This window comes from Zerene cesonia, chromosome 10, assembly GCF_012273895.1.
Source record: "Zerene cesonia ecotype Mississippi chromosome 10, Zerene_cesonia_1.1, whole genome shotgun sequence".
Lineage (NCBI taxonomy): Eukaryota > Metazoa > Arthropoda > Insecta > Lepidoptera > Pieridae > Zerene > Zerene cesonia.
The window spans coordinates 6,189,651-6,214,802 of NC_052111.1; the positions used below are offsets into that span (position 1 = coordinate 6,189,651).

A 25,152-nucleotide genomic window follows, 5' to 3' on the forward strand; every position below is an offset into this window, starting at 1 on the left:
GGAAATCGGTTCGTGCGTTCTGGAGTTATAGCGTCAGGAAGGAAAACCCGACTTATTTTTATATAGTAGATAATATTTTAGTGCCGTAGATCTCTTCGTGAAGGCAGAAATAACAGGCGAATTGAAAGACGCTATTCTCTCCCATTTAACGATGCTGCGAGAAAAAGCTATTGAACAAAAGCTTGGACCAGACCTTCGTTTTGCTGTAAGATCTTCAGGTAATCTTAGGCCATTGCATTCTTCATTTCCTCATTTCTGGATGAGCACGTACAATCAAAAATTTTACGTGCTCATCCAGAAATCACAAACATTTTTAAAGGCTGAAATTCCTGTAACTCTTCCAAGTACAGCATTATCTTATTTCAGTCGTTTCTTACATTCATATCTGTAACACATTTAGCATCTACTTTTTTTCTTTTCACAGCTGTTGGAGAAGATAGTGAAGCGTTATCCGCCGCTGGACAGAATGAGACAGTTTTGGGTGTTACCAGCGATAAGGATATTCTGCGATCTATTTTAAAATGCTGGGCTTCAATGTTCGCTTTTACTAGTGCTTATTACCGAAGGTAAGAATAAAAAGTCTTATAATTTGAATACTTTCATACTACATCTATGTGTTATAGATATTCTGTGATAGATTTAGAAATATACCGTTTCAAATCATAAGCGGTAACTAAAGATGTCAAGATAGTTCTGAGATTTCTTGTAATTTGATCATAATATAAAGGTGAAATGTGTAGGTACCAACTACATTAAAATATAGTAATCATTAATTGTTTTTAGACAAAATGGTCAACCATGTTACTGTGGCGGCGCTGTTGTAGTACAGGCACTGGTGCAGGCTCGTGTTGCAGGTGTTATGTTCACTCGTCATCCTGACGCTGGCGATCCCACTAGAATACTTATTACTGCTAATTATGGGCTTGGAGAGGTTTGTTGTTTTATACAATTGAAATTACATTGATATTTCTTTGAATTAAAGACAAATAAAACAATTTTAGTTGACACATGGCACAATCCGTATTACTTCTTTTTGATTTTATTACACTACACTATTGCATAAAATGGTTCATTTTAGAGTGTTGTGTCAGGATCAGTGGAACCAGATACAGTAATAATAAAGCGAAGTGCAGATCATAAACTTGCAATAGCGAGTAAACAAGTTGGTACAAAAACCCAAAAAATAGTGTCGAGTGTTAACGGACTTGAAACAGAACAAGTTTTGGACAATGAACGTAACGTGTCATGTTTATCAGAATCAGAAATGCTAAAATTGGCTGAAATAGGGATTGCACAAGACGACTTATGGGGTGCTGGCAGAGATATTGAATGGGCTATCAGCAAGGTAAGAGTATAAATAATAAAGAATAATAAATGAATTCGCGCTCTGCGTTTCATTGTTTTCAAATAATGTAGCAATTATGCACTTTACTGGATTACATATATGTTATATTACAAGTCACAGTTTATAAGTACCAATTTGGGCAGATTTTTATTTTGTATTGCACGCAAAAACTATTGATTTTATTTGGCTACAATTTAGCCTACTGATAATATATGTAGCATAGTTTCTACCTTAACAATATATCATTATTATTAATAATAGCATAATATTTATTTGTAATAATAAACTTTTAGAGTGGTATAGTTTATCTGTTACAAGCGCGACCTATAACATCATTGGAGAGATGGACAGAGGAGGAATTACTTCATGAATTAGATTTTCCTATAATGTCCGACGATGAGTTACTTACATTTGCTAATACAGGAGAGGTAAGTGCACCATTAAGATTGCAGTGTATAATATGTTATATTTCATACACGATATGACATTAGTCGTCTACGCTTCGACTTTCCTTAAGTGCTTTTTCTTCGGTTATTAGCTTCTTCTACTATATAAAAATAAGTCGGGTTTTCCTTCCTGACGCTATAACTCCAGAACGCACCAACCGATTTCCATGCTTTTGCATTCGTTGGAAAGGTCTCAGGCTCCGTGAGGCTTATAGCAAAGAAAATCAGGAAAAAAGAAAAAAAAACAGAAAAGCGGAAAAATCATTTTTCCCATAAAGCCATCTGGTGGCGAAACGGAGTTCGCCGGGTTTGCTAGTTGCTTATAAATTATAATTTTACAGGTGCTTCCAAAGCCAATAACAGCATTGACGTATGATATGGTGCTGGTACCTATAGAACGTGGAGTGACAGGCCTTATTCCTAATAATGGTGATGGATATGACAAAAGTGTCGTGGTTACACACAACCGAACGTGTCTTGCTCTGTATAACGTAAGAATAATCATATTTTTAATTTCTTACATGATATTTTCATGTATTTCTCACAGCTTCTAATTAGGTATATTTTTAGACTGTATATCGCAGAGTTCCCAAAGAGATGGACGTAAATTTGCGAATGGTAGAAATATCAATTCATGGACACAAAGTAGCCGATGACAGTATTTTAAAAACTGCTTTTCACAGACGTCAACCGAAAGCGACAGACAGGCTATTCTCAATTATCAGCATGGTGAAGGTGAGTTCCCAATTATGTTTAATCAAACCCTTCTTATCTTCATAATATTTTTGATAAACAAACACAGTTATATCGACTAACTTTTTTAAATTCCAGAACCTTATTATAGCGAAGAAGTCCATGAATGACACACTCAAAAGAGTTCCCTGTATGAATATTGCCACATTGGATAATGTACATAAAATGTTTAACAGTATAGCTGAAATGGAGCAAGAAATGTCTCGATATTCTCTCAATCACAGTATTACCTCAGCCGCGAGTTCGTTCACTCAGTTTATTGCTATGTCTGTTTTATTGGAAGGAAAGTCAGGTAATTTAGACTCTAATCTTAAAACACAAATTATTAAGTCTCAAATATAATAAAAAAGGGCAGCAACGACTTATTTCACTTACAGATTTTTCACCTGAACAATGCAACGAAATAAGTACGTTATTAAGTTCTGGCGATGTTTTGTCAGCTGAGGTGCCCCAGGGCTTAGCAAACTTAACGCAAATGCTGGAAGACTCTGGCAGAAATGAAGAATTCAGAAAGCAAGATCCAAATACGGCTATGCAATGGCTCAAATTAAACGTACCGGAGGTTCATGAACATGTCACAACATTTCTTGAACAGCACGGTCATAGAGCTATAATGGAAGTAAGATTTTTCAAATCGAATAATTCTTGTCTATTTTTTATGATCTGAATTGGGGATTGTGCCTTTTGTTTTTCCAGTGAGAATACGAAACATTACATCATATCTTGCTTTATTAGGGTAAAATAATAAAACTGCCTTTAATGCCCGTAATCTCTATCTTTTTGCGTTACCATATTCCAGTTCGACCTGTCAACAAAGCCTTGGGCTCTTGTACCAGAAGATCTGATGAAATTACTCATGCAAGTTGTGCCAAATCAGGAATCTAAAGAAACTAAAACCGGGGAGGATATTATTTCTTCTTTAAAAACACCACAAAAACCAAATACCAGGTAAAATCAGAGTCTAAAAGTTTGACTCTTCTAAGAAATTAATACAATTAAAATAAACAATAATGAGTTTTACGTATTTCATTTCTAGGAAGGCTCTAAAGTGGATTTTACCTCTGTGTCAACGCACAGTTCGATACAGGGAAGCAACTAAGGCGCATTTAATTTTAGCTGTTCATAAGCTTCGACTAGCGGCTATACATCTAGGGAAACTAATGGTACAAAATTGGTATCTACCTCACTATGAACTCGTTTTCTATTTTAGAATTCACGAACTGAAGAACTATATAGACACAAGGGATCCAGCGTTATTGAAAAAGTAAGTGCAATATTTACAATCTCTGTAAAATTATACGAACGAATTTAGATACTATGTGTACTGCAATAAATAAATTGTATTTGAATTACAAGAATTATAAGGTGATTGTCATAGTATTATTAGATGTGGATAAGGGTAATTTATAGTAATAACTAATATTCAGTTAGATAATAGGAACCTTTGACAGGGCAATGCAACGAAAACAATATTACTCAAATTGGTCCAAGCTTAAATTCGCTGAAATGAACAAAGGTTGGGTGCAACCCTTATCTACCGAGGGTCCTCGGATATATAGCGACGGTGATAAAAAGTTAACTGGAACATCTGTTTGTGGCGGAGAAGTAGTTGCAAGGGCTTGTGTTGTGCGAGATTTATCAGAGGTAATGTTTTCTTAATTGATGTTTTTCTTTTTGTCTGAGCTAAGTCATAAAGTCAAAAGAAGGTTCTCAGATATAACTAGATAATATTAGGTATGCTATTACTAAGTTACTCGTTACAGGTTGACCAGCTAAGACAAGGAGACGTTCTCATAACACATGCTACAGATATCGGTTGGTCGCCATATTTCCCGCTGCTGACTGGTATTGTTACGGAACTTGGAGGCCTTATTTCACATGGTAAGTACAATTTAGTGTGTGGATTCCTATGTGCTATTACTCATAATAGGACATAATTCATCTGCCCTATACCCATTTGGGGCAGATGAATTACGCATCTGTTTTACTGGATGATTGTTATTATGGACAAGTAGGTGAATAGCCTACTCTGGTCTAGCAGGTCGAAACTTTTTTTGTTTATCCCATTCAAGAATCCAATACTCGGCTCCTAGTTTGTACGTTATCTACTTCAGCAAGGAGGCGGTCATGTCAAAATTTAACTTAACTTAGCTGATATATTATTTCCTAGTTGTCCCAGCATTAAAAATAAAATCCTTAGTGAAAATCAAACAGACTTAATTTTTATTACAGGTGCGGTCATAGCTCGTGAATATGGGCTGCCCTGTTTAGTGGGTGTTGGGGAAGCCACGGATGTGTTCAAGACTGGTGATATTGTACGTTTATCAGGAAATGAGGGACTGATTGAAAAAGTTAGCATAGAAGTTACGGCTGACAACTAGTATATTTATTTACTTTACAATTTAGATACCTCTAGAGAAAGTTTGTTAATCGAGTAAACTATCACTTGAATAAGTATGATGTAGTTTTTTTGAGTATTATATAAAATGCTATGAAACAAATCTTTAGAAAATGTTATATATTATGTTATTTGATGGCTGATTGATGTAAATAATTATATGCATAAAAATTTAAATACATCGTTTAATTAAAAAAATACATTAAACTGTTAACAAATATATTTCAATAAACATTACATAACAAAACCACAAACACAATTCCAAACGAATAACACTACTAGGCATATAAAATAAAATGGATCACAAAAGTCACTAGACTCGACCACGCATCATAAAATAATAATACATAAGTTATAATAATATATAACTAGTCACTACAATTTTATTGTACAAACACTTTAAATTCCGAAATAGTCGTTGTCCTAACGTACTCGTCATTTTCAATCCAGAGAAATGTACTATTTAATGTGTAAGCAAAGGTCAAAACTACATTCAGCATCAGGTATTCCAAATGCAAGTATTCAATAAAAAATTCTTACAAAACAAAATTCTCAAGTATTCAATACTCAAATTTATCCAAATCCAAGCCAACCAAACTTTTTCAAAAAACTGTTGCCAAATTCAAACTTTCACAGCACAATATACAATTACCTACGTAATTTCGTAACGTATTCCCCGTCCCAGTCACCATTTCCAAATCGTTATTAAAAAAAATCTAATAATATATATCAAGAATTATATATAATAGATATCAAGAATTCTATCAGCGATCACTAAAACCATCCGTAAAAAACGTCGCTCCAAAACCATTCCCTAAAATTAAATAGTTATGAAGTTATTAGTCGAAGTAAAACGAATACGATGTTAGAATCTATCAGTGCATCAGTGCCTAGTGGTTCTCCTTTAGCACGAGCAGTTCGTAACAATTGAACGCAAACGGGCGTCCGTATATGACAACGTGGCAGCGGTAGAGCGGCGCGTGCACGGCGCCGAGCAGGTGTGAGCCGCGGTAGTGCACGCGGCCCACGTGCACGCCGGGCGCGATGCGCACCGCGCGCGCGCCCACCTCGCCCGCGCGCCACGCGAGCCACGTCACTTCCGCGTTACACATTACCTGGAGGGTTTACCGTTATACCTTAGAGCAGTACTAATTCCAGTGAGGAAAAATGACAGGACCACCTACGTAGAGGTCGTCTAGTGCCATCACTTCCCCGCGCTGGAGGATATGCCTTAAGACGTTACGCTAACCCTCTAGAGCATCGCAGTTTGAAACACCGCTTAGATGCTGATGCTCGACAACTATGTCGTTTTGCAAATCGTATGTCTTTATATTCATTAAATAAATAAAAAAATGTCCGGACATAAGTCAAACAGATACAAAAATATTATACCAAAACTCGCAAATGAAGATTGTAAGATTTTGAAAAATTCCGTTACTAGATACCTGATATTTCGTGTAATGGTGTACAGCGCCATCTGCGTATAGTATACAACAATGCTTCGAAGGGTGTAGAGCAGCAGGCAGTACATTACATCTATAAATACACAACATATCGAATTGAATGCACTTTTATAAGAAAAGGCTTAGTTTACAAAGCACATAAAATAATCTTGAACCACTCTGTTTTTGAATAGCGATAACATACCCAAAAGCTATAACGCTAATAGAAAGCCACAATTTGTACAGTACATACTAGCATAGAAAACACAGTAAAGGTACAATTACACACGCTCTAAAACAGAATGCTTAAAAGCGTGCTAACGTGTAGAGTATGCTAAATACGAGCATGCTTATAAGCAGTTTACATTTGCTGGTAATGGGCATGCTATGCTTAAATATATGATACTTAATAGCAACTGCTCAAGAGAAGCACGCTTTCATGCTTGAAATTAGCATGTGTAGCTGAAGCTTAATACACATTATGGTACAGTGTGTGCGCTCACCTGTGCGGCGTGCGCGCCACCCAAATGACCTCCCCCTCGTACACGCCGGCCGCCACCGCGCCGCTGGGCACGGCGCCGCACGCGCTCACCACCCACACCGGCCCCGGCTGGCTCCACGCCGGCAACCATTCTTCATCATACACATTTATTTTTTATGTTATTAAACGCTAGCTATCCGCCCACGGCTTCGCCCACAATGTCAAAGAAAAAGACAGTTCTCGTGGTCGTATAATATTGAAAAGTCCTCTTTGCTATGGTCTTGGTACAATTTGTTTGAATATTATTAATGTGGGAGACAACCATGCATCGGCACGAATTGGGCCAGCTCACACCGGGGAATACCTCACCCCCAACCAAGAACGGCGTAACTATTCTTACCCCCCCGAATGTCTAATATAATAACCGATAGATATTTTACGTTAGGGTCTGTGTAGGCCGACCAAAACTTTACTTACAACAGTAACGAACTTGTATAGAAATACGAATGCATGTTATCCTCTTTTAAGGGGTAAGGAGTAAGGAATACGGAAAGGAAGGATTGATGACAGAAAAGAAGGAAGAATCGGTGAGGAAATGGAAACGGCCATCTGGTTTTGCAATTTCATTTCCAATCAAAGAATAATATGGTAATAGGTATAATTATTTACCTGATATAATCTTCTTATGCTTTTGCTCCCAGCAAACTTTCAAGTGCGTATTGTATTTTTGCCAGTCTTCCGCGTATTCTTGAACTTTTTTCTTGAAATTGTTCCACCGTCTGTAAAGTTATTAATAAAAGTCTGCTTATTAAATTTATTTATTACATTGAATAAAGTTAATTTGTTTTATTTTCGGGTATGAAAAATCTTTATTTATTACAAGTATTCCTCACATTACAACAAGCAGATCCGATTTTAACAATAATACCACAGATAACATAATACATACACTTTAATACTTACAATTCATACAATGATACGTCCGTATTAGCCTGTTGTTGCAATGAATCTGTCTCCTTAATCTGAAATATTTTTTTTGTATATCTGCAATATTTAAGACTATAAAGATGAAGATAAAATAAACGTTTAAATAAACATATTACGTACTACGAGCGTCAGCCAATGAGTCCACTTATTAAACATATCGATGATATCTAGCATTTCTTGTTGACATTCCATGTAAACATTCGTCTTGACCGTGTTTCTTGTAGGAGATACAATCTATAAAGATTTCAACAGACATTAGTTCCCATAATCCTAGTCGGCAACTAAATATGGACATTATATTTTGAAAAGCAACTTACAGCTTACCTCGATTGAAAGCGTTGATAAACATTAAATAAGCATTTTCGATTTGAAAAAGGATAAAAAGTTCATCTACTTCGATTTATTGTAAGCTATATTTGAATTTACTTTTAATTTTCTAACTATAAATATGTTAAAATTAACCTGTTTATCTCTATATCGCAAAGCTAATCGCAGAGTCAGGAGACGGCTGAATTTATTGTATTGTCTCCATTGCAAAGCTTCTGTAGCCACCCTTCTTTGATAGCCTATCCAATTTTCTTCCGGTTGTCCTATAATGTGAAAATATACGAAAATGTTCAGAAAGTTTTTCAAAACTTTGCCTTTATACCAGTTGTAATTTTTATAATCATACCTGTTGGAAGAGGAGACTTCTGTTGGTAAGCAAGAGCCCGATCAATATTTTCTTGAATCCAATCTCGCCACGCTTGTACGTTCCACATGAGGCTGACCATCATTGCATGCCAATCAGCCATTCGATCCGTAGTTACGATTGGTGCTCCTGATATTAGATTTTCGATATATTATGGTATTATAACAGAAATGTATGAATTCGATCTTAAAAATTTAAGAATAATAAAATGAGAAACTAACTTACTTGCATTGTATGCTTTCGGTACTTCAGTTTTTTTCAATACACTAAGGGGCTGCACATTAAGGGATGGGGCATTTTGTGAATGCACTTCAGCAAACATTGTAGTCGGGGATTGCCAAAAAAATGGAAGCGTCTCTTTATCCCGTGAATCAGCACTTTGCGGAGTATAAAAGGATGGAGAAGATTCATCCGTCTCATGTCTGACTTGGCCCGGTGAAAAATTTTCACGTAATGCCGCGTTATTTTCTTGATACATTTCGCTAAAGAAACGCAACGGGGACGATAATGGTGACCTCGTGGCATGACTTAGCGAAAGACGCAAGGGTGTTTGTAGAGAATCAGACGTGGGTGTAGATAGCTTCACGGGGTTCGTCTGAGTGGGGATCTTATGGGATATGGCGGGAGTGTAAAAAAGATAGGATGCCGTGGTCGTTCTTTCGCATTCTTCGGTCGGTTTCGCCGCCGGACATATTGCAGTTTTGTTTTTCGTCCCGAGGATTGAACTAATTTTTCTCGGGCAGGGCGTGATCTTTATATCAATACCAGCGGCATGTGCTCGGGACGATCCAGGGCTTGCGTGTATCTGCTGGCCAGGTGCCAAATCTGACAACGCCTGAGTTGATATATGCCTGGAGCATGTGCAGCACGGATGTGCAACACGACGTAAAATCTCATCACACCATAATTCACATTGAACGAATACATTCTTCATACATTTGCACACTTGGATAATCTCTGAAATCATAAAGGTAAATTAAATATAGATGCTTACGTTTAAATTTAGATACGAATTAAATATCGATACGAATTAAACATAGATACTTTCGGATCCTTCAACGCTAGAGAAAAAGAAGCAACTTACGTGGTTCCAAGAATTGAACGGCTAAATACATTGTTGCGTCTTCAATTACATCTGTAAAGAGAATAGTTTAACAATATACGGTTTCACGATCCACATACTTCTCATAGAATTTAAGGATAATGAGGGTTTACCCTCCATTAAAGTAGAAAACTGATCAGGAGTGCATCGGTGCATTATATTGCGCAGTTTTATTTGAATCTTCCTGACAACCACCGGGTCAGCACTGGGTACACTTAATTGATCTGCATTCTTCGGACGCAGCCTGAAAATTGTGTAGATATAGCATTTAAAATAGCAGAAATGGTGTCCTTAAAAACTGTTTTCAAAACTAACTGTGCCCCGCGGTTTCACCCGCGTAAGTCTGTATCCTGTAGGAAAATCAGGATAAAAAGTTACCTATGTGTTATTACAGTTGTCCAGCTTTCGTACTAAATCTCATTGCAATCGGTTTAGTAGTTTTTGCGTGAAAGAGTAACAGACATACACACATCCCTGCAAACTTTCGTATTTACAATATTAGTAAGAAGTGTTAACGTACAAATCTGCTCCTTCCCCATAAGTTTTTCGAATTGTTCCATGTCGAAGGAGAACGTTTCCGCTGTGTAAATCCATTTGTTGTATCAATACCTTCAACGCCTCTGTTTTCTCACCTGAATAAAAATCCAAGTATTGTATTGGCTTATATTTTATGTAATACGGAAATAAAATTTTTGAATAAAATAAGCTGATAATAATAATAATAATAATTCCTTTATATACCCGAAACTAAGCGATTTAAGCGTACAGAATATAATTGATTTTAAAATATCATACCTTGTAGCATAATGTATGATACAAGCAATCTTGTACATTCTGTTATTACTCCTGAAACAACACATTTTCAAAGAGTTAATTTACCTCAATTGTAGGTACATAGTATTGTCACAATATAAAGATTACTACTATTGTACTACTGTATGCTTCTTCATACAGTAGTACAACAGCGTAGTAAAAGCCATAGAAAAAAATAAAGACTATCACGGTTACACACTTAAATAAAACATTAATATCAATAATATAGTTATGATGAACGACATTAGAATATGCGCGCTGCAGTCCCTTAATAGTGTCCCGAGCTGCTAACAAACATGGCATATGTAACTCTGGCTCACCCTCCGCACTATTGAAACGTCCGTCGACCTCCCTCGCCCTACAGTATGTTTTCATAAACTATCTAATTTATCTACATCCAGGTAACTAACCATCAATAACATTTTGACTGTAACCACTAGCAGTTACGTTGGTCATTAAGGCCTTTAGCTTTCCTTCCGTCGTAGACTGTAGGGTTGCATCAGACCGATTGATTTGATCCGTAAACGAGGTTAATTGACGCAAACTGCAAAGAGAATACGTTTTGCAAAGCAGATGCTTAACCTTAAATGGCGTATCTAAATGGCGACATATTCATTAGTTTTATTAGCAGGTTTGTATTGTCTACGTAAGAGCTAAGAAGATATAATTTTAAACAATCAGAATTGGTATCGTGCCGTTAAGGGATTGTCTCATGACTAAACTATAAGAAAACTGAACCGCCTGCCAATTATCAGAACTGGACCAAATTTTAATGCACGACACAGAATGCATCAGCTGTCAAATATTTAAAAAATCATATAAAATATAAAAATGTGCCATCAGTTTTGTCAAACTCAATTCGAGATCATTCTTTTATGTAGCCGGCAGTACATGGATGATTAAATTTTATAAAAATTAAATTGCTTTTAACTTACTAAGCAGCAGAATCTTTATAAGATTTAGGAATTTTTCCTTCTATTAAAAGACTATCTCCGGCCGTTTCCATTTCATTCAAAAGTGCAACATACGCTTCTATGTGTTCATCTATTGAGAGGAAGAAATACTTTATAAACCTTATTACCAATCCATATTATAGAATAGGAGTTTTTATTGAATTTTAATAATACCTGGTTTAGTCACGTGCGCTGATAAGTAATTGGAAGCTTCATTTATATGATCTGTTAATAAAATGGACATATTATTTTAATTAGCAAATTTAGCAACAATCCAATAATTTACTCTACTATCATTAACGATAAATTGAAATTTATTTTTATTACATGAACGTTTCGTATTTCTTTGGAAATATTAACGATGTGAAAAAGTGCAGTTCACTTATACCTATATATCTCAGAATTCAGAAAGTAGAAAATTATAATATATGGGTAATAGAAACCTTTCATTGCTGACGTTAATTTTCTAGCCATGGAACGGCACCGAATCATCTCTTCGAGCTTTTTACACAAGTAATATGCTACTTGGGTACATGGTTCGCTTATTTCTAGCGACGTGGCTTTCTTCAACCTGAACAGGGGGCAAGGCAATGAGACATTATGCTCTCTATATACATAATAAGTAATGATGGGACGGCTTTATTTGGTCAATTTTGTCTTCCGTGTGAAAATAAAAGCTCAAGCTTACCTCCGTCCACTTTGAAGCCTCATTTATGTTAGTAATATTCATGTAAGTCTGACCGTGGATTTTCCTTTGTCTGAACTAAAAATAATATCTTAATATTTGTTTAATAGATTGCAAATATATGACCGCAAACCTTTGTGCAGCGAAGAAATACGTTTCCGCGGCACCATCAACTTCTATTAGTATTTCGTTACCGCGCTTTTGCATTTCAGATATCAGCGCTTCTCTAACGAGTGCTTTATAACCTAATGTACAATACAATTTAAGCAATTGATGTATTGAAAAATATTTAATTATCATCAACTACCCTTCTGTTTAGAAACTTACTTTTTGTAACGAAATATTCCGATAAAATCCGGGAAGATTCAATGACAACATCTGTAAATATGATAAATATTTAAGAAATTGCAATTATTATAATCATTCCAATTGTTTGTATTATTGGGTGAAATATACCTTGCATAGCATCATACATGTCGGGTGGAGTACTTTTGCTGACGAGTGTGCTTAACTTCCTTTCAAACTTCTTGTGAAGTCGTGATGTGTCAGCCGATTCCTTTACAGCCTTATCCACTTTCATGGGTGGCTTCAATGATAACCTTAATAAGTTTGAAGATATGTTTAATTTTTAATTTTATAAAATTCAGCAAATCATTAATATTTTTATTCATAAAAATTGCTACGGTTAGGCAAGAAACGCAGGTTCGAATCCTGCCTCGTGATCAAATTTTTTCTATTCTTTCAAAATTTCTCATTGAAGATATGTTGTAAAGTTTTAAAATGGAACGATATCTTACAATATTTTTATTAGAGTTATTTTTTCAACATATTTGTTTTTGATGAATTAATTACATAAAATTGTTCAAAATAAATCGTAACTATGTAACAGATAATTAACGAATATTATTAAGAAGTAAATAATATCTTACCATTCAGATGCCTGTGAATGTGACAGTTCAGTATGTGGTTGCTTGTAGAGCACTTCGCCACCTTTTGCTTTCAATTGATTGTGCAAAATCTGCAGCGCTTGATCGCGTTCTGGGTCCTCTGGTATGTTACAATGACAAAACAATTTATAAAAGTATAAACAATGCAATGCAAACACAGGCAGGTTAGTAATCATCAAAAAAATATATTTAAGGTCTACAAACCTCCAGCATCGAGACCTAAAACAAAAATATTAATCGTGAAAAGTCAAAAAATTTAAAATAAATCTAGTTTTGTATCTTTGTTATATTAGTATAGACTATAGACAGTATAGAAGAATATAATAGACTCAATAAAAAAATTAGTACATACATTTTCAAAGAATATTTCCTACTTTAAACTTACCCAATTGCCTTCTCCTAGCGGCTTCTAGCCGTCTCAGCCTCGCGGCCTCGGCCCTCCGTTTCTCCTCAGCATCAGACTGTCGTCTCGCCGCCTCCTGTGCTGCGTCTCTCTTACCCTCTTCAGAAGTTGTGGGCGTTGTTGTAGACGCTTGCGCATCTTGTACTTTCATAGCACTCGTGGGGATAGTACTGAAATTTTGTTCGGGTAAGCGTATGAGTAATGGTCTAAACTTCTTTATTTCCATAAGAGAGTTTGTGAACAAAGAGGACTGCTAAGCAATTTGTTATTAATATATGATTTATTTCAGCTACATCGATATCAAAGCATAAGCTCATTTAAAATTCTAATTTTAATATAAAGTTAACTTATTTGATCATATGGGTACAATTATTATTTGGTGGATGGATTATTGAAGGTATACTAGATAATTCGAATTTCACGCTCTATAATTTAACTCAGTCATCCATCAGGAATCCTTCCATTGTTAAAGAGTAAAACTTTGTATAAAGTTGAATTATGATATTAAATATCATAATGAACATAACTATTAACTACGAACACAGTTATAGAGTTACGTTTCCTTACCCTGAAGTCGCATCCATAGCCGCAAGAGCTTTTGCATCCAAACCGCCTTTGTAAAGATATTTTTTTTATCAATAATATGTTTACAAATACAAATAATAAAAATTTCGTAATACAAACATGATCTATATCTAACAGAGAACTAACTTAAAATGCGAGCATCATGCATATAAAGTAAACACATCATTTATTTACTATTTTTACAATATTACTCACACTCATTTGTAGCAACTCCAGAAATATATTGTGTAGCTATATCCGATGTATCTGTAAATTGAATATTGCAAACTTACGTTGAGCAGACCTGAAATTTTATGTTCTTTTTACGTTGATCATAAATAATCTTGTAATTTTGACAAAAAAAATTAACTTCTCCAGCCTCTATAATATTCAAACAAAAATCTGAAGGGTAATAAATCACCAAATAATTTATTACATATTTATGATCATTTTCTTAAAATTAGAAAAAATGAACTGTTTTCATTGAACAGACGCTGTGAACTATTAATATGCGAGCTAATCAGCGAGAATTTTATAAATAAAAAATAACCTGTAGCGAATCTTTTGGCAGAATCAGGATATTCTACAGGTAGCTCTTTCATCTTAGCAGAAACTTTGTCAACGAGAATTGGCGAAGGATGCTGACCGCCAAAATGATCTGCACTAGAAAGCCTAAAAAAATATTATTGCATAAATTGAGTCCCATTTTAAGGAGAATTATGTTTAGTACCAATGAATCCCTAGTAATAAAATAATAAAGGCGAATGTAACTGTATTTGTCTGTCTGTCTCTACTTCCCGCTCAACTCAGTGGGTTTGAACCCACTGAGTTGGAATGAAATTTGATACCCCAAAAGACTGTCTTTCTTTTCGTTTAAATACGCGGACAAGGCACGAGCGAAAACTGAGGATAAATTAATGACAATTCGTACTAACATATCGGCAGTTTGATCGTGATTCTTTGCAAATTTTCCAACAGTTAAGAAATCTTTGCCGTTTCCTTTTTTTAATCCATCGTGTATGACCTGCATGGCCTCACCTTTAATTTGTGGACAGGTTATTAAGAGTTTTGAAGAAAAATAAAAAATACAAATTAAAGCTAACTGACTACTTACCTCGTCCTTTAATTATATCAGCCAAATATGCCGCGCCTTCCTTTGTTGGATCTAATATAAATAAAATTCATTAGTAGGAAATAATTTTCTTCATACAATTAGTTTATTTTAAAACACTTTACTATTTTAAGATATAACTTATGGTTTATATATTCACATTCATCGTTTACCATTAAAAAAAAAATACGGTTTTAAACGTCACTGCTTAATTGCATTTATGTTTCTTATGTTTAATAGTTCTTTATATACGTTAGTGAGACTAAAATTTACCCTTTAGAAGATCCTGCAATTTCTTCTCCGGGATAACATTTTTCACTTTCTCCAAAAGTTCGCCTTTGAACTTTTCATCGCTTGCTGTTGTCACTCCAACGGGAGCATTCATAATTCTGGATATGTAAAATGTATCAACTTAGTTTTTTGCCTCGTAGTTTAATTGATATCTAATTTGTTTAGCAAAGGACAAAATTGCAAATAATGTTCAGAAGTGGGGAAAATAAAAGAATCAAGAAATGCTATAATCTGTTTTTTTCGCACTTCTTTAGGACAGTTAATGAATGAAATTATTAAGAAGTTATTAAAATACTTTCAAAAGTCACTTAAAATGGTTTTGAAAACATTTCGGGCATATGATTCAACTTACTCTTCACCGGCTTCGGTATATGTTATTTTGTAAATTCCCGCCTGGCCAAATATTTCATCACCTTTCCTAGCCATTAGATCCGCCAGCACTCGGCGTTTTTCAAAATCAGCTATAAGGTAATCACCAGTTACGTGCGAAAAACATATTATACATTCTGGTAGTCATTTTAAAAGTTACTATATGACTTACTTTCGGGTAGAGGCGATGCCAGAAACTTCGATACATCATCTATGATACCTATACATTTACTTTGTTAATATAATTACAATGTTATCATACTATTTCGGATACGTATTTATAACAATAGCACTTCAAAACAATACCTGGCATTACTTTGGCATATTCTGGTTTAGGTTTAGATGAAACTAATGTAGTTAACTTCTCCTTAAGCATTTCATAAATTCCTTTGTCAACCTTATCTGCAGTTAAGCTTTTACTCAACTCGATTCTAAAATGTTAATGTGACAGAGGAACAATATATGTATAAAGCGATTGGACAAAAGATAATATGTGACAATTGCAAACGAACCGTCTAGCTCCATCATTGTAACTTTGTTCATAACCTTGCATAACCCCAAGAGGTGCATCGCCTTGTCCCTTCATTAAATCCACCAAATATTGCAGAGCGTCACCTTGAATTAAATGAGCGTTAATAATGTGCTTGCTTAGTATTAAAACAGCAGTCTCAAAGTGATCCTTACCTTTTTCAGTGCCAACTTTAGCCAAGTGTTTTGAAGCGTCTTCCATGGTACCTAAAATACATGAATATAATAAAATATTTAAATAACGCTACCCAGTACCCATGCATTGTCTCCCATAATAATAATATTGACTTATTATTTTTAATTGCTTTAATTTATTTGTATTTTTTAAAGAAGTTAAAACCATGTATTTCCCCGGTTAAAGTCGGTGGGAGTCTACTAGGAACTCCTCTGCGCATCTCTGATAAAATTTCTTGCTGAAGATTTTCACATTTTGGATCCTCTTCTAATGGACCAGCATATCGCAATCTAAAATATAGCAAGTTAAATTTTAAACTTTCTTGAATTAAGAAAATAAAGTCTATTTTCGTCAATCATATTTATGTGTCCCTTACACGTCAGCCCCATCCGAATAAGTTTGACCGAAAGCTTTATATTTAAACAATAGCCTTGTTCCGAGCGATTTCTTAACAGCTGCCAAAAAGTTGAGAGGATATCGTTCGCCAGCAACTCCACCTATATAAAGAAATTCGTTAATTTAAATTCTTACGATGTTTATACATCTACCTATATAATTGGTTAGCACAGAACGTGCAACTTACTGCGTAAAGCAATGCCTTGGGATAAAAATCTCCCTGCATCTTGTACCATTGCTGGAATAAAAACAAGATTAGACTTTATTTGAATAATAAAACCAGTAACAGTATTAAAAGACTTAGAAAAGTAACCTTTCATAGCAAGTTTTAAATTCGGTGGAGTTATCTTTTCCATATCTTTGTTTAAATGCTCTTTGGCTTCGTCAGCGATATCTTTTACTGGCATGAAAGGCACAATTAGGGGTGCCGTTTCCATTCTGAAAATAAATGAATAAACTTTTTGTTTCTATCGCTTCTGTATTAAATACACATTTGCCTACAGTTATTACTCTCCACCATCTGTTTTTCCGTAATCATATTTATCATCGAAGCCTACATAAATACCATATTAGAGAAAATAGAGAAATATATTTTCTGTATTCTCTTGACACTCGTTATATTATTTATTATTCGGGACACATTTTATTATACAAACATTTTATTTATAAAACACGCATTTTTTTCTGTTTGCCGTATTTAGTGGATGTTGTCTATTTGTAAAAATATTTTGCAATTAGGTATGTAAGCTTTCTTACTCTTTTGCTCCTATATCGTACGTCATAGTATAATTCGCTCTTTTCGCTACTTCATTCTTTGGATTACTTTTCATCATTTCTAGTAGAGCTTTCATGGCTTTTTCTACACAAAGAAAGGAAGACAATTTGAAAATTCGTCTTTACTTCATAAAACCATTTCAAATGTCCCCATTACAAACTCAACAAACCTCGATCTCTAATAAATGCGGAGAAGTAATTCGCACAGCGACCAATTACCTCTGGAAAAATTATTATACACACTATTATTTGCATTCGATAAAAGTAATATAAACGTTTGGTTACAATTATAACCTTCCATGTCCCTTTTTAATGATTTAGGAGTCGCAGCGTCGACTGCTTTATGTAAAACTGGTATGAAAGTTGGTGCAGTTTCGGGATCCGGAGTTACGCTAGTCAAACCAGGCGCAGATTTTAAACTGAAAAAATCATAATTATTAATAAAGTGAATGTAAAAAAAAATTCTTACTACATTCCACAAGTTTAGTCGCCAGTAATAATTAAGGTTTGTATAATAGTACATACCTACATGCAGATGCTATAAGAATAGTTGTGTAATTAAAAACAATATTGACAAGCTTAAGATTTAATCTATACATTTTACTTACGTATAAGCTGCAGCAAATCGTGTAGGTAGAGGAGGGAATTCCGGAGTAAACGGTTCTGCACCATTTTTCTCCAATTCTTTTATAAGGAGATCAAAAGCTGGACCTCGTTCAACTATATAACGATTAAGGACACTTGATAACTTACTCCAGTGAATTTTGCATATATTCCTTTTACAAAATGTTTTTTAGCGAAATCATATAAAAATTAAATCTGTTCAAAACGTTACTTACTTTCATCTATAGCACATTGAGACAGGTACTTTGAACAAATGTCCAATGTTTCTGAAAGATAAAATTTTCATTAGCCCTTATATATATATTATAGTAAAACCATAACATCATTACTATACGTCTCATAATCCGAAGCATTAGAGAGCGCTCTACTACCGAAAAATTCGTTCAGCCTCCGAACTCCGAACCGTTCAGGTTCCGAAACTATTTAGTTAACTACTCGCTTGTTATTAATTCACATAATCTAAAATCTGCGCGCCATTTTGTAGTATCTATAATTCTGATTCAGTTAAAAAATGATTAAAGATATTATAGAACAGAAAAAAATACCATAGAAATGTTTTATTACTTTTAGATCTACCATGAGGAGACTAGATTAGAAAATGATTATCTTATTTAGCGCCGTTTAATAGTTATAAAAATTTAGTTCTTGTCCTCAAATGACTGAGAATTTTGTCTACAACTACTAATCATACTTATGGATTGTCCAAACTTTTCATATATTTTTAAACATACCTTTCATGTCATCTTTTAAGTCCGGTGGTGTTTGTCCTTCAACTAGTTTTGAAAGAGCAGAATGAATTTCTTGCGACAAATTTGGATCATCGTGATCGCTTTCCAAGCCTTTCGCATCCTCCAATCTAAAATGATAAATTCAGAGATAAAACGTTTCAAGTACATAATTATTCAATTAAACAACATACTCGTATAACAATAAAGGTTAAATTCCCACATACTCTGTAGCCGCTTTTCCATAGGTTCTTTTCGCTTTTCCCTTCACGTACAGTTGTTGACTAGATTTTGATTTCATTGCCTTCACAAGGAGCCTAAAAGCGGGACCTTTGTCCTCTAGAAGCAAATGAAAAGCATGTGAGATGTGATGAATATTAATTTTATTTCAACCGTTTTTTTTTTACAGATTCAAATACGAAAGTAACTTACTGTTGTATTCAGCGTGTTGAGCCAGATAGTTGGAACAAATTTCAACCATATCTGAAATAAAATCGTATAAAAAACACTCAAGTTAATTTATTTTTATGATTTGCCAGATCAGAATTGCAGAATCAATATAAATAGTAACATACATACCCTTCATAAAAGGTTTTATACTATTAGGTGTGCTAGGTGCAACTGTCTCCGTCAGATCTTGTTTGACTTGGTTGGCCAAAGTCGTGTTAAATTCAGTTGCATTAAAATCTGTTGCTCGTTTCAGCCTGAAAATAAAATAATTGTCAGTATCGTTGACGTTTCTCATTGTGTGTAACAGACACCATGTAACAACATTTACAGTTATTTTTGATTTGTTTATTGTCTGTAAAACTCACTCATCTGCTCCTTCTGAATACGTTAAACTAAACTTTCCGTGTTTTAAAAAATGAACGTCTCCCTTTGAGTACATAGACTCAGTTAAAATATTAAATGCTTCGAGCATTTCTCCTGCAAACATTTAAAAAATCAATAATCCATTCAAAATTAATATTACTACGTTTACCAACTTGTACCACTATGATTGCGAAATCAATAAATATCATAAAACAACCAATTAAATCCACATTTTCTTCTGATTTTAATCAGATTATTACAGTAAAGCTACAAATGTTATCCCCATTCGTTGTGTTACATTAATAACAAACAATATAATAATTATTATTTTACTATTATACAGTATAAATACCTGTAAAATTGAGATATGCGGGAAATGCTGAAACAAAACGTTGTTTAATGTTATTGTACCAATCAATTCAAAAATCATGTAGGTAGGTATTAAAAATAATACGTACGTCCTTGCAGAAGACCACCGCCACCGACTCCACCCTGAATAAACCAAACAGTAATTGAATTTTCATTCATATAAAATATTATGTAACAACGATTCAAATTATTCAGGAAACACCTTTCATTTTCCGGCATTGAACAAATGAACACTTAAATGGCCGAATAGTAAAAATGAAAGATGTTCCGGAAAATATATTAAGTATCAAAATTTATAATGAATGAAAAATTACCTTAAGTGTTCATTTGTATTAACAGAACATGATAAGAAATAAAAATACGCAGGTATATTCTAAAAAATTTTGCTATTTTTATTTTCTTTATCATTTTTTACGTTATTTAGCTTTAAAATGCTTCGCCTTTATAAGTTTGTAATTTCAATAAATTCTGAAGAAATATATCAGGTTGGTGCCGTTGTTGGAGGTCTGTCTTTTACAACTGCGTTGATGACTGTCTTAGCGCGTTTTAGAAATCGTTTTTTAATATAATAAGTATTAATCCCAATCGATGCAAGTTCCTGTAGTTAAAAGAGATTGTAAGTTCAATTAACCATTTTAAGTAGAATATTAATTGAATAAACTTCAAAATAATACTTACATCTCCCATCATATTAAGGAAATCATCAGCAAACCCCGCGTCACCTGCTTCGTCGGCTCCTAAAACATCTGTGAGAAACACAATAACATGTATCCCATGTAACATGTAAACAATAATTTTGCGGACCGAATTTATTTTTACTTAACATTACTTTCGACTATATTAATTCAACTGAGTATCAACTATTTTTCATTTATAACCATACACTTTTTACTACTATCACCAGTGAATAGATTTATTGCGTTCATAACTACTTTACACTCACAAATCATGCGTATTCTTCCATATTCTAAAGTTGTGAGATACCAAAAACTTCTGCAGTTACCCTATTCTTTTTGGACACTAGACTTTGACGTCTTTGGGGTGGCTTCCGTAGATTGGCCCGGAGTACTAGTTCTGCTGCTAGAAGCAGTTAAATCCGAACCTCCCTCTACTGGACCTTCAGCGTCCGTCTTCTCCACTTCTTTATAAAAATTAAAAACATACCTTTCAGTGAGTCTGGATACGAGATTATCAACGCCATAATATACGGGGATATTTGAACTTGTCACAATTGTTAAGATACAATTGGCAATTTTTGAAAGCAACATTATCAAAACAATTGACACAATTTCAAACGCATGGACTTACCTTAAAGGTATGCAGTTAAGAACCATTTCGTTGAAATTGCAGCCAATTGCTATGCACACTAACTTTTGTAGATAATCTATTTTTGTATTCATTTACCTTCGTCTTCGTCGAAATCCATCATTAACATTCTATCGTCTGACTCGCATAGAATTTCATCAATCCAAACGGCAATCTGTGTATTAAATAGTTGTAATTACTGTATATAAATTAGATATATATTTTTTTTAATTTATAGTCGTATAATGAGAATGTACGTTGCCTCCTTCTTAAAGGAAAGACGAGGTAAAGGAAGGATTGAAGACAGGAATAATAATTCCACTGAATCATTTTATTAAATATCCTCTACTACACCTTGTCAGCCATTTCCATCATGAACTTTGCCTTAGGGTGAGTGCAACGTCGCGAGGGCGGTTTCGTGTGCATATGGGAGCAGATGTCTTCTAGAATTATGTTCGACAGTCGTAACATGCTAAAAGGTAATGAAATTTGATAAATATTTAATTTATAAAATGTTGCCAAATCCAATCTCCTGAAAATATTTCTTTTCATGACAGACTTATTATGCGACTGAAATATTACAAAACACTAGAATTCTGCCCGCGGCTGTGCCAATACAATAAAGAAAATTCCCGTGGGAATAATTCACCGCGGTCAAAAGTAGCCAATGTTACTCTCTAGGCTACTAACACCATCTCCAGATACAAACATCATATCATAAAATCGCTCCGTTGCGACGTGAAAGGAAGACAAACAAAAATCACTTTCGCATTTATAGTACTAGCTGCGCCCCGCGGTTTCACTCGCGTTAGTCCGTATCCGTAGGAATATCGGGATAAAAAGTTGCCTGCATGTTGTCCAGCTGTCTACGTACCAAATTTCATTGCAGTCGGTTGAGTAGTTTTTGCGTGAAAGAGCAACAAACGCATACACATCCTTACAAACTTTCGCATTTATAATATTAGGATTATTAGTAAGCATATTTCTGTGTTGTGTTTCTAATAGATGACACAATGCATTTTTGCCTCATTTCTCCTACAATCTCACCCATCTGCCAAAGCGTAAGATCCCGGTTTCGACAATCGCTGCTGAATGCCTCGCGCAAAAGCGACCGTGGCATTGCGCGCCCAAACGAACCTCTTGTCACCACACATTGCTAATATGTCCTTCTTTATTTCGTGTACTTTCATCCTATCCAAAACAGTTATTGTTATTATTTTGCTTACAAAGCGTTTTCTAGCAGCATTCCGGACGCTTTGGACAAACACGCTCAGAACATTTGACCAGAATTGAGCCCAAAAAGGTTTAAATTTCTACATTAGACTTCAAAAAAAAATGGATTCACTGCCTTTTTACACAATTCTAGCAAGTCCTAAGCAACCAGATATTTTTACCATGGAATGCGGACAGAGAGACTATAGGTACTCTTAAACATAATTACTTTCTAATATAATATATACAATAAGGATTGACCCAGCGCCTTCAGGAGTAATTAGATAAATACTTAGTTGGGTATGTCTCAATCGAAGGTGAAATATTCTAGGGATCTGCTAACAAAACCTGCACAAAGATTTGATGTCCATGAAATTTTCAAAGCTATTTATTAATGATATTTGTTTCAGTTAACAACATTTAACAAGTTAATTTAAAATATTACACCTTGGCCAGAATGTCACATTTTATATAAGCTTCACCTTTCTAAGAATGCACGATATCCAAGGATCCACGCATTAATCAAATTTAAAAAAAATATGGATTCACCGCCTTTTTACACAATTCTAGCAAGTCCTAAGCAACCAGATATTTTACCATGGAATGCGGACATAGAGACTATAGGTACTCTTAAACATAATTACTTTCTAATATAATATATACAATAAGGATTGACCCAGCGCCTTCAGGAGTAACTAGATAGATACTTCGCCATGTGGCGCAATGGGTCAGAAGATATTATTATCAGATGTTCATCGTCGTAGTGCATAGTAAAAAATCCAAATTTCAAATCAACATAAGCGCTTTACATTTGCTTGACTTATGGCCAGAGATATGTTTTAGAATAAACACGTGAACTACCTACTGACACCATATATTTACTTACTTCTGCACTTTCTTTTTAGTTTTTCTCAGATTAATAAAGTATTCATACGCCTGTTCTGGCTTGAACGGCTGATCAGCATCTAGCATTGCTCGCAATCGGGCAATCTACGATAGCAGTTCTATTGTTAGTTAAAATTAAGTAATAGTATATAATCTGCACCATATAAATGATACAATCATAAAAAGTAAAATATTAAATTCATTCGGACGTTAGGTACTTAGCGTTTAAAAAAAAAGAAATCCCTACCATTATTATAAATGCGAAAGTATCTCTGTTTGACCGTATGTATGTCTGTGTCTTCTTCTTCACTTAAACCATTAAACCGATTTGAAAGAAATTTGGTACAAAGTAGTTTGTGATCGAAAATGACATAGAATAGTTTAAATCTCGAAAATTCCACGAGAACGGGAACTATGTGAGCAATCCCCGGGACGAACTACCTTTTTACTATGATTTCGAAGGCGAAGCCGTGAGAGGAATGCATGTGTTTGATGTGTATGAATTTCAAAAAGCATTCTAACCGTATCAGCCGGAAGAGTGTTAGCGTATTGACGCCACAAATAAATAATGCTGCGTATAGGCGGTTTAGCCATTCGCTCAAGCCTGTCCGTCAATACCGCACCATGCCGGCGAAGACAGCGGGCATGCGCTCGCGCTGCACGTCTTGATAGTTTAACGTCAGTAGCTTTGGGTCCCCTTATTTAATTGAAAAAAATAAATAAATTAAGTAACTGAAACGATCATGTCGATTATAGAGCCGTAAAATTCTACAAAAAATTTCTACATCCCTGGGCCAAGGTGCCACTCCTAATTCCAGAATGGGACCAATTGACAACCATTTCCTTCAAGATAGGTAGAAAAGGAATCACGCCAATTGATTGAAAAACAACCCGTTGTTGTCAAGTAACAAATCGAAAAAAATACTGTCTAATTGAGAACCTCCTTCGTTTTTTGGAAACGTCGGTTAAAATATATAGCGTTGTATCGAATTATGCAATATTTTACTTAGGCCTTGCCGGCTTCGGAGGTGGTCGAACTGCTTGTTTTGGTGTCGACTTGTGTTGTACTCTTAGATCTCGGCCAGCCATAATTGTGTCCGCGACTGAGGGTGGAATTGTTTCCGTGGCGTAGGGTGGATATGGTGGGAAACCAGCGCCCGTCGCCGCGGGTGTAGCTATTAAAAAATATACAAATAAATATTGATACCGTATGTAATTAATATCACATATCTTGCAGCAACTTCCACAACACACGGGGTATATAAGGAAAGTGTTGTAGTTACTGTTCAAATTAAAAATTAAACCCCTATCCCTAAGCTGAGTTAAAAAAAAATGTACTAATTGTTTATTTTTGTATTATAGCTTATTCTAAAGGTTATTATTTGTCATAGAATAAACTGGTAATTACCTTCCCCTGGTTCAGATGGCCCCATTTCGCTCGGCGCGTAATCTGTAGATGGTGCACTATTGGCCATTTTGGGATTGTAATAAAATACTCAGAAAGTCTTCACTTTATATTGTTTATAAAAAGTTAATTATGTTTTGGCACAGCTTTTGCATGACTT

At 34.8% G+C, this 25,152-nt stretch overlaps 2 protein-coding genes across 2 annotated transcripts in view; one reads left to right on the top strand and one right to left on the bottom strand.

Annotated features, from left to right (window-relative positions):
* LOC119829380 (putative phosphoenolpyruvate synthase) overlaps nt 1-5,058 on the top strand; it is a 13,187-nt gene extending 8,129 nt beyond the window's left edge. The window contains exons 6-19 of the mRNA XM_038351851.1: nt 82-218; nt 425-566; nt 784-931; nt 1,079-1,345; nt 1,639-1,773; nt 2,133-2,282; nt 2,362-2,526; nt 2,623-2,836; nt 2,922-3,163; nt 3,344-3,492; nt 3,581-3,808; nt 3,996-4,188; nt 4,308-4,425; nt 4,777-5,058. Coding sequence (XP_038207779.1) covers nt 82-218; nt 425-566; nt 784-931; nt 1,079-1,345; nt 1,639-1,773; nt 2,133-2,282; nt 2,362-2,526; nt 2,623-2,836; nt 2,922-3,163; nt 3,344-3,492; nt 3,581-3,808; nt 3,996-4,188; nt 4,308-4,425; nt 4,777-4,925 — 2,437 coding nt within the window. The 3' untranslated portion in view covers nt 4,926-5,058. The remainder of the gene's footprint in view (nt 1-81; nt 219-424; nt 567-783; nt 932-1,078; nt 1,346-1,638; nt 1,774-2,132; nt 2,283-2,361; nt 2,527-2,622; nt 2,837-2,921; nt 3,164-3,343; nt 3,493-3,580; nt 3,809-3,995; nt 4,189-4,307; nt 4,426-4,776) is intronic.
* Nucleotides 5,059-5,132: 74 nt separating this feature from the next.
* Nucleotides 5,133-23,674, bottom strand: LOC119829381. The gene is made up of 51 exons (XM_038351852.1): nt 23,589-23,674; nt 22,538-22,681; nt 21,845-21,962; nt 21,590-21,665; nt 20,864-20,931; nt 20,275-20,308; nt 19,819-19,930; nt 19,583-19,707; nt 19,436-19,486; nt 19,231-19,342; nt 19,010-19,134; nt 18,494-18,544; nt 18,263-18,374; nt 17,949-18,073; nt 17,637-17,739; nt 17,194-17,318; nt 17,068-17,118; nt 16,861-16,981; nt 16,686-16,774; nt 16,294-16,516; nt 16,088-16,212; nt 15,765-15,873; nt 15,395-15,510; nt 15,125-15,175; nt 14,946-15,048; nt 14,561-14,682; nt 14,227-14,277; nt 14,014-14,059; nt 13,429-13,616; nt 13,248-13,262; nt 13,026-13,143; nt 12,553-12,695; nt 12,424-12,474; nt 12,230-12,341; nt 11,855-11,982; nt 11,586-11,636; nt 11,394-11,502; nt 10,869-11,002; nt 10,441-10,491; nt 10,166-10,277; nt 9,759-9,889; nt 9,628-9,678; nt 8,769-9,500; nt 8,526-8,672; nt 8,315-8,442; nt 7,962-8,086; nt 7,829-7,909; nt 7,535-7,644; nt 6,888-7,017; nt 6,388-6,478; nt 5,133-6,057 (listed from the first exon to the last, which is right to left on the bottom strand). Exons 1-51 carry the CDS (start codon nt 23,672-23,674, stop codon nt 5,833-5,835), a joined length of 5,937 nt encoding a protein of 1,978 aa, XP_038207780.1. The 3' UTR covers nt 5,133-5,832.
* Between the last annotated feature and the right edge of the window lie 1,478 nt (nt 23,675-25,152).

Excerpts from the sequence above, each read along its gene's own strand:
- LOC119829381 (XM_038351852.1), bottom strand. The coding sequence starts at position 23,674 with ATGCTAGATGCTGATCAGCCGTTCAAGCCAGAACAGGCGTATGAATAC. Across the intron at positions 18,545-19,009 it reads CTTAAAAGATGACATGAAAG|AAACATTGGACATTTGTTCA; the intron begins GTATGTTTAAAA and ends TTTATCTTTCAG. Across the intron at positions 7,645-7,828 it reads GACGTATCATTGTATGAATT|ACGGTGGAACAATTTCAAGA; the intron begins GTAAGTATTAAA and ends ATAACTTTACAG.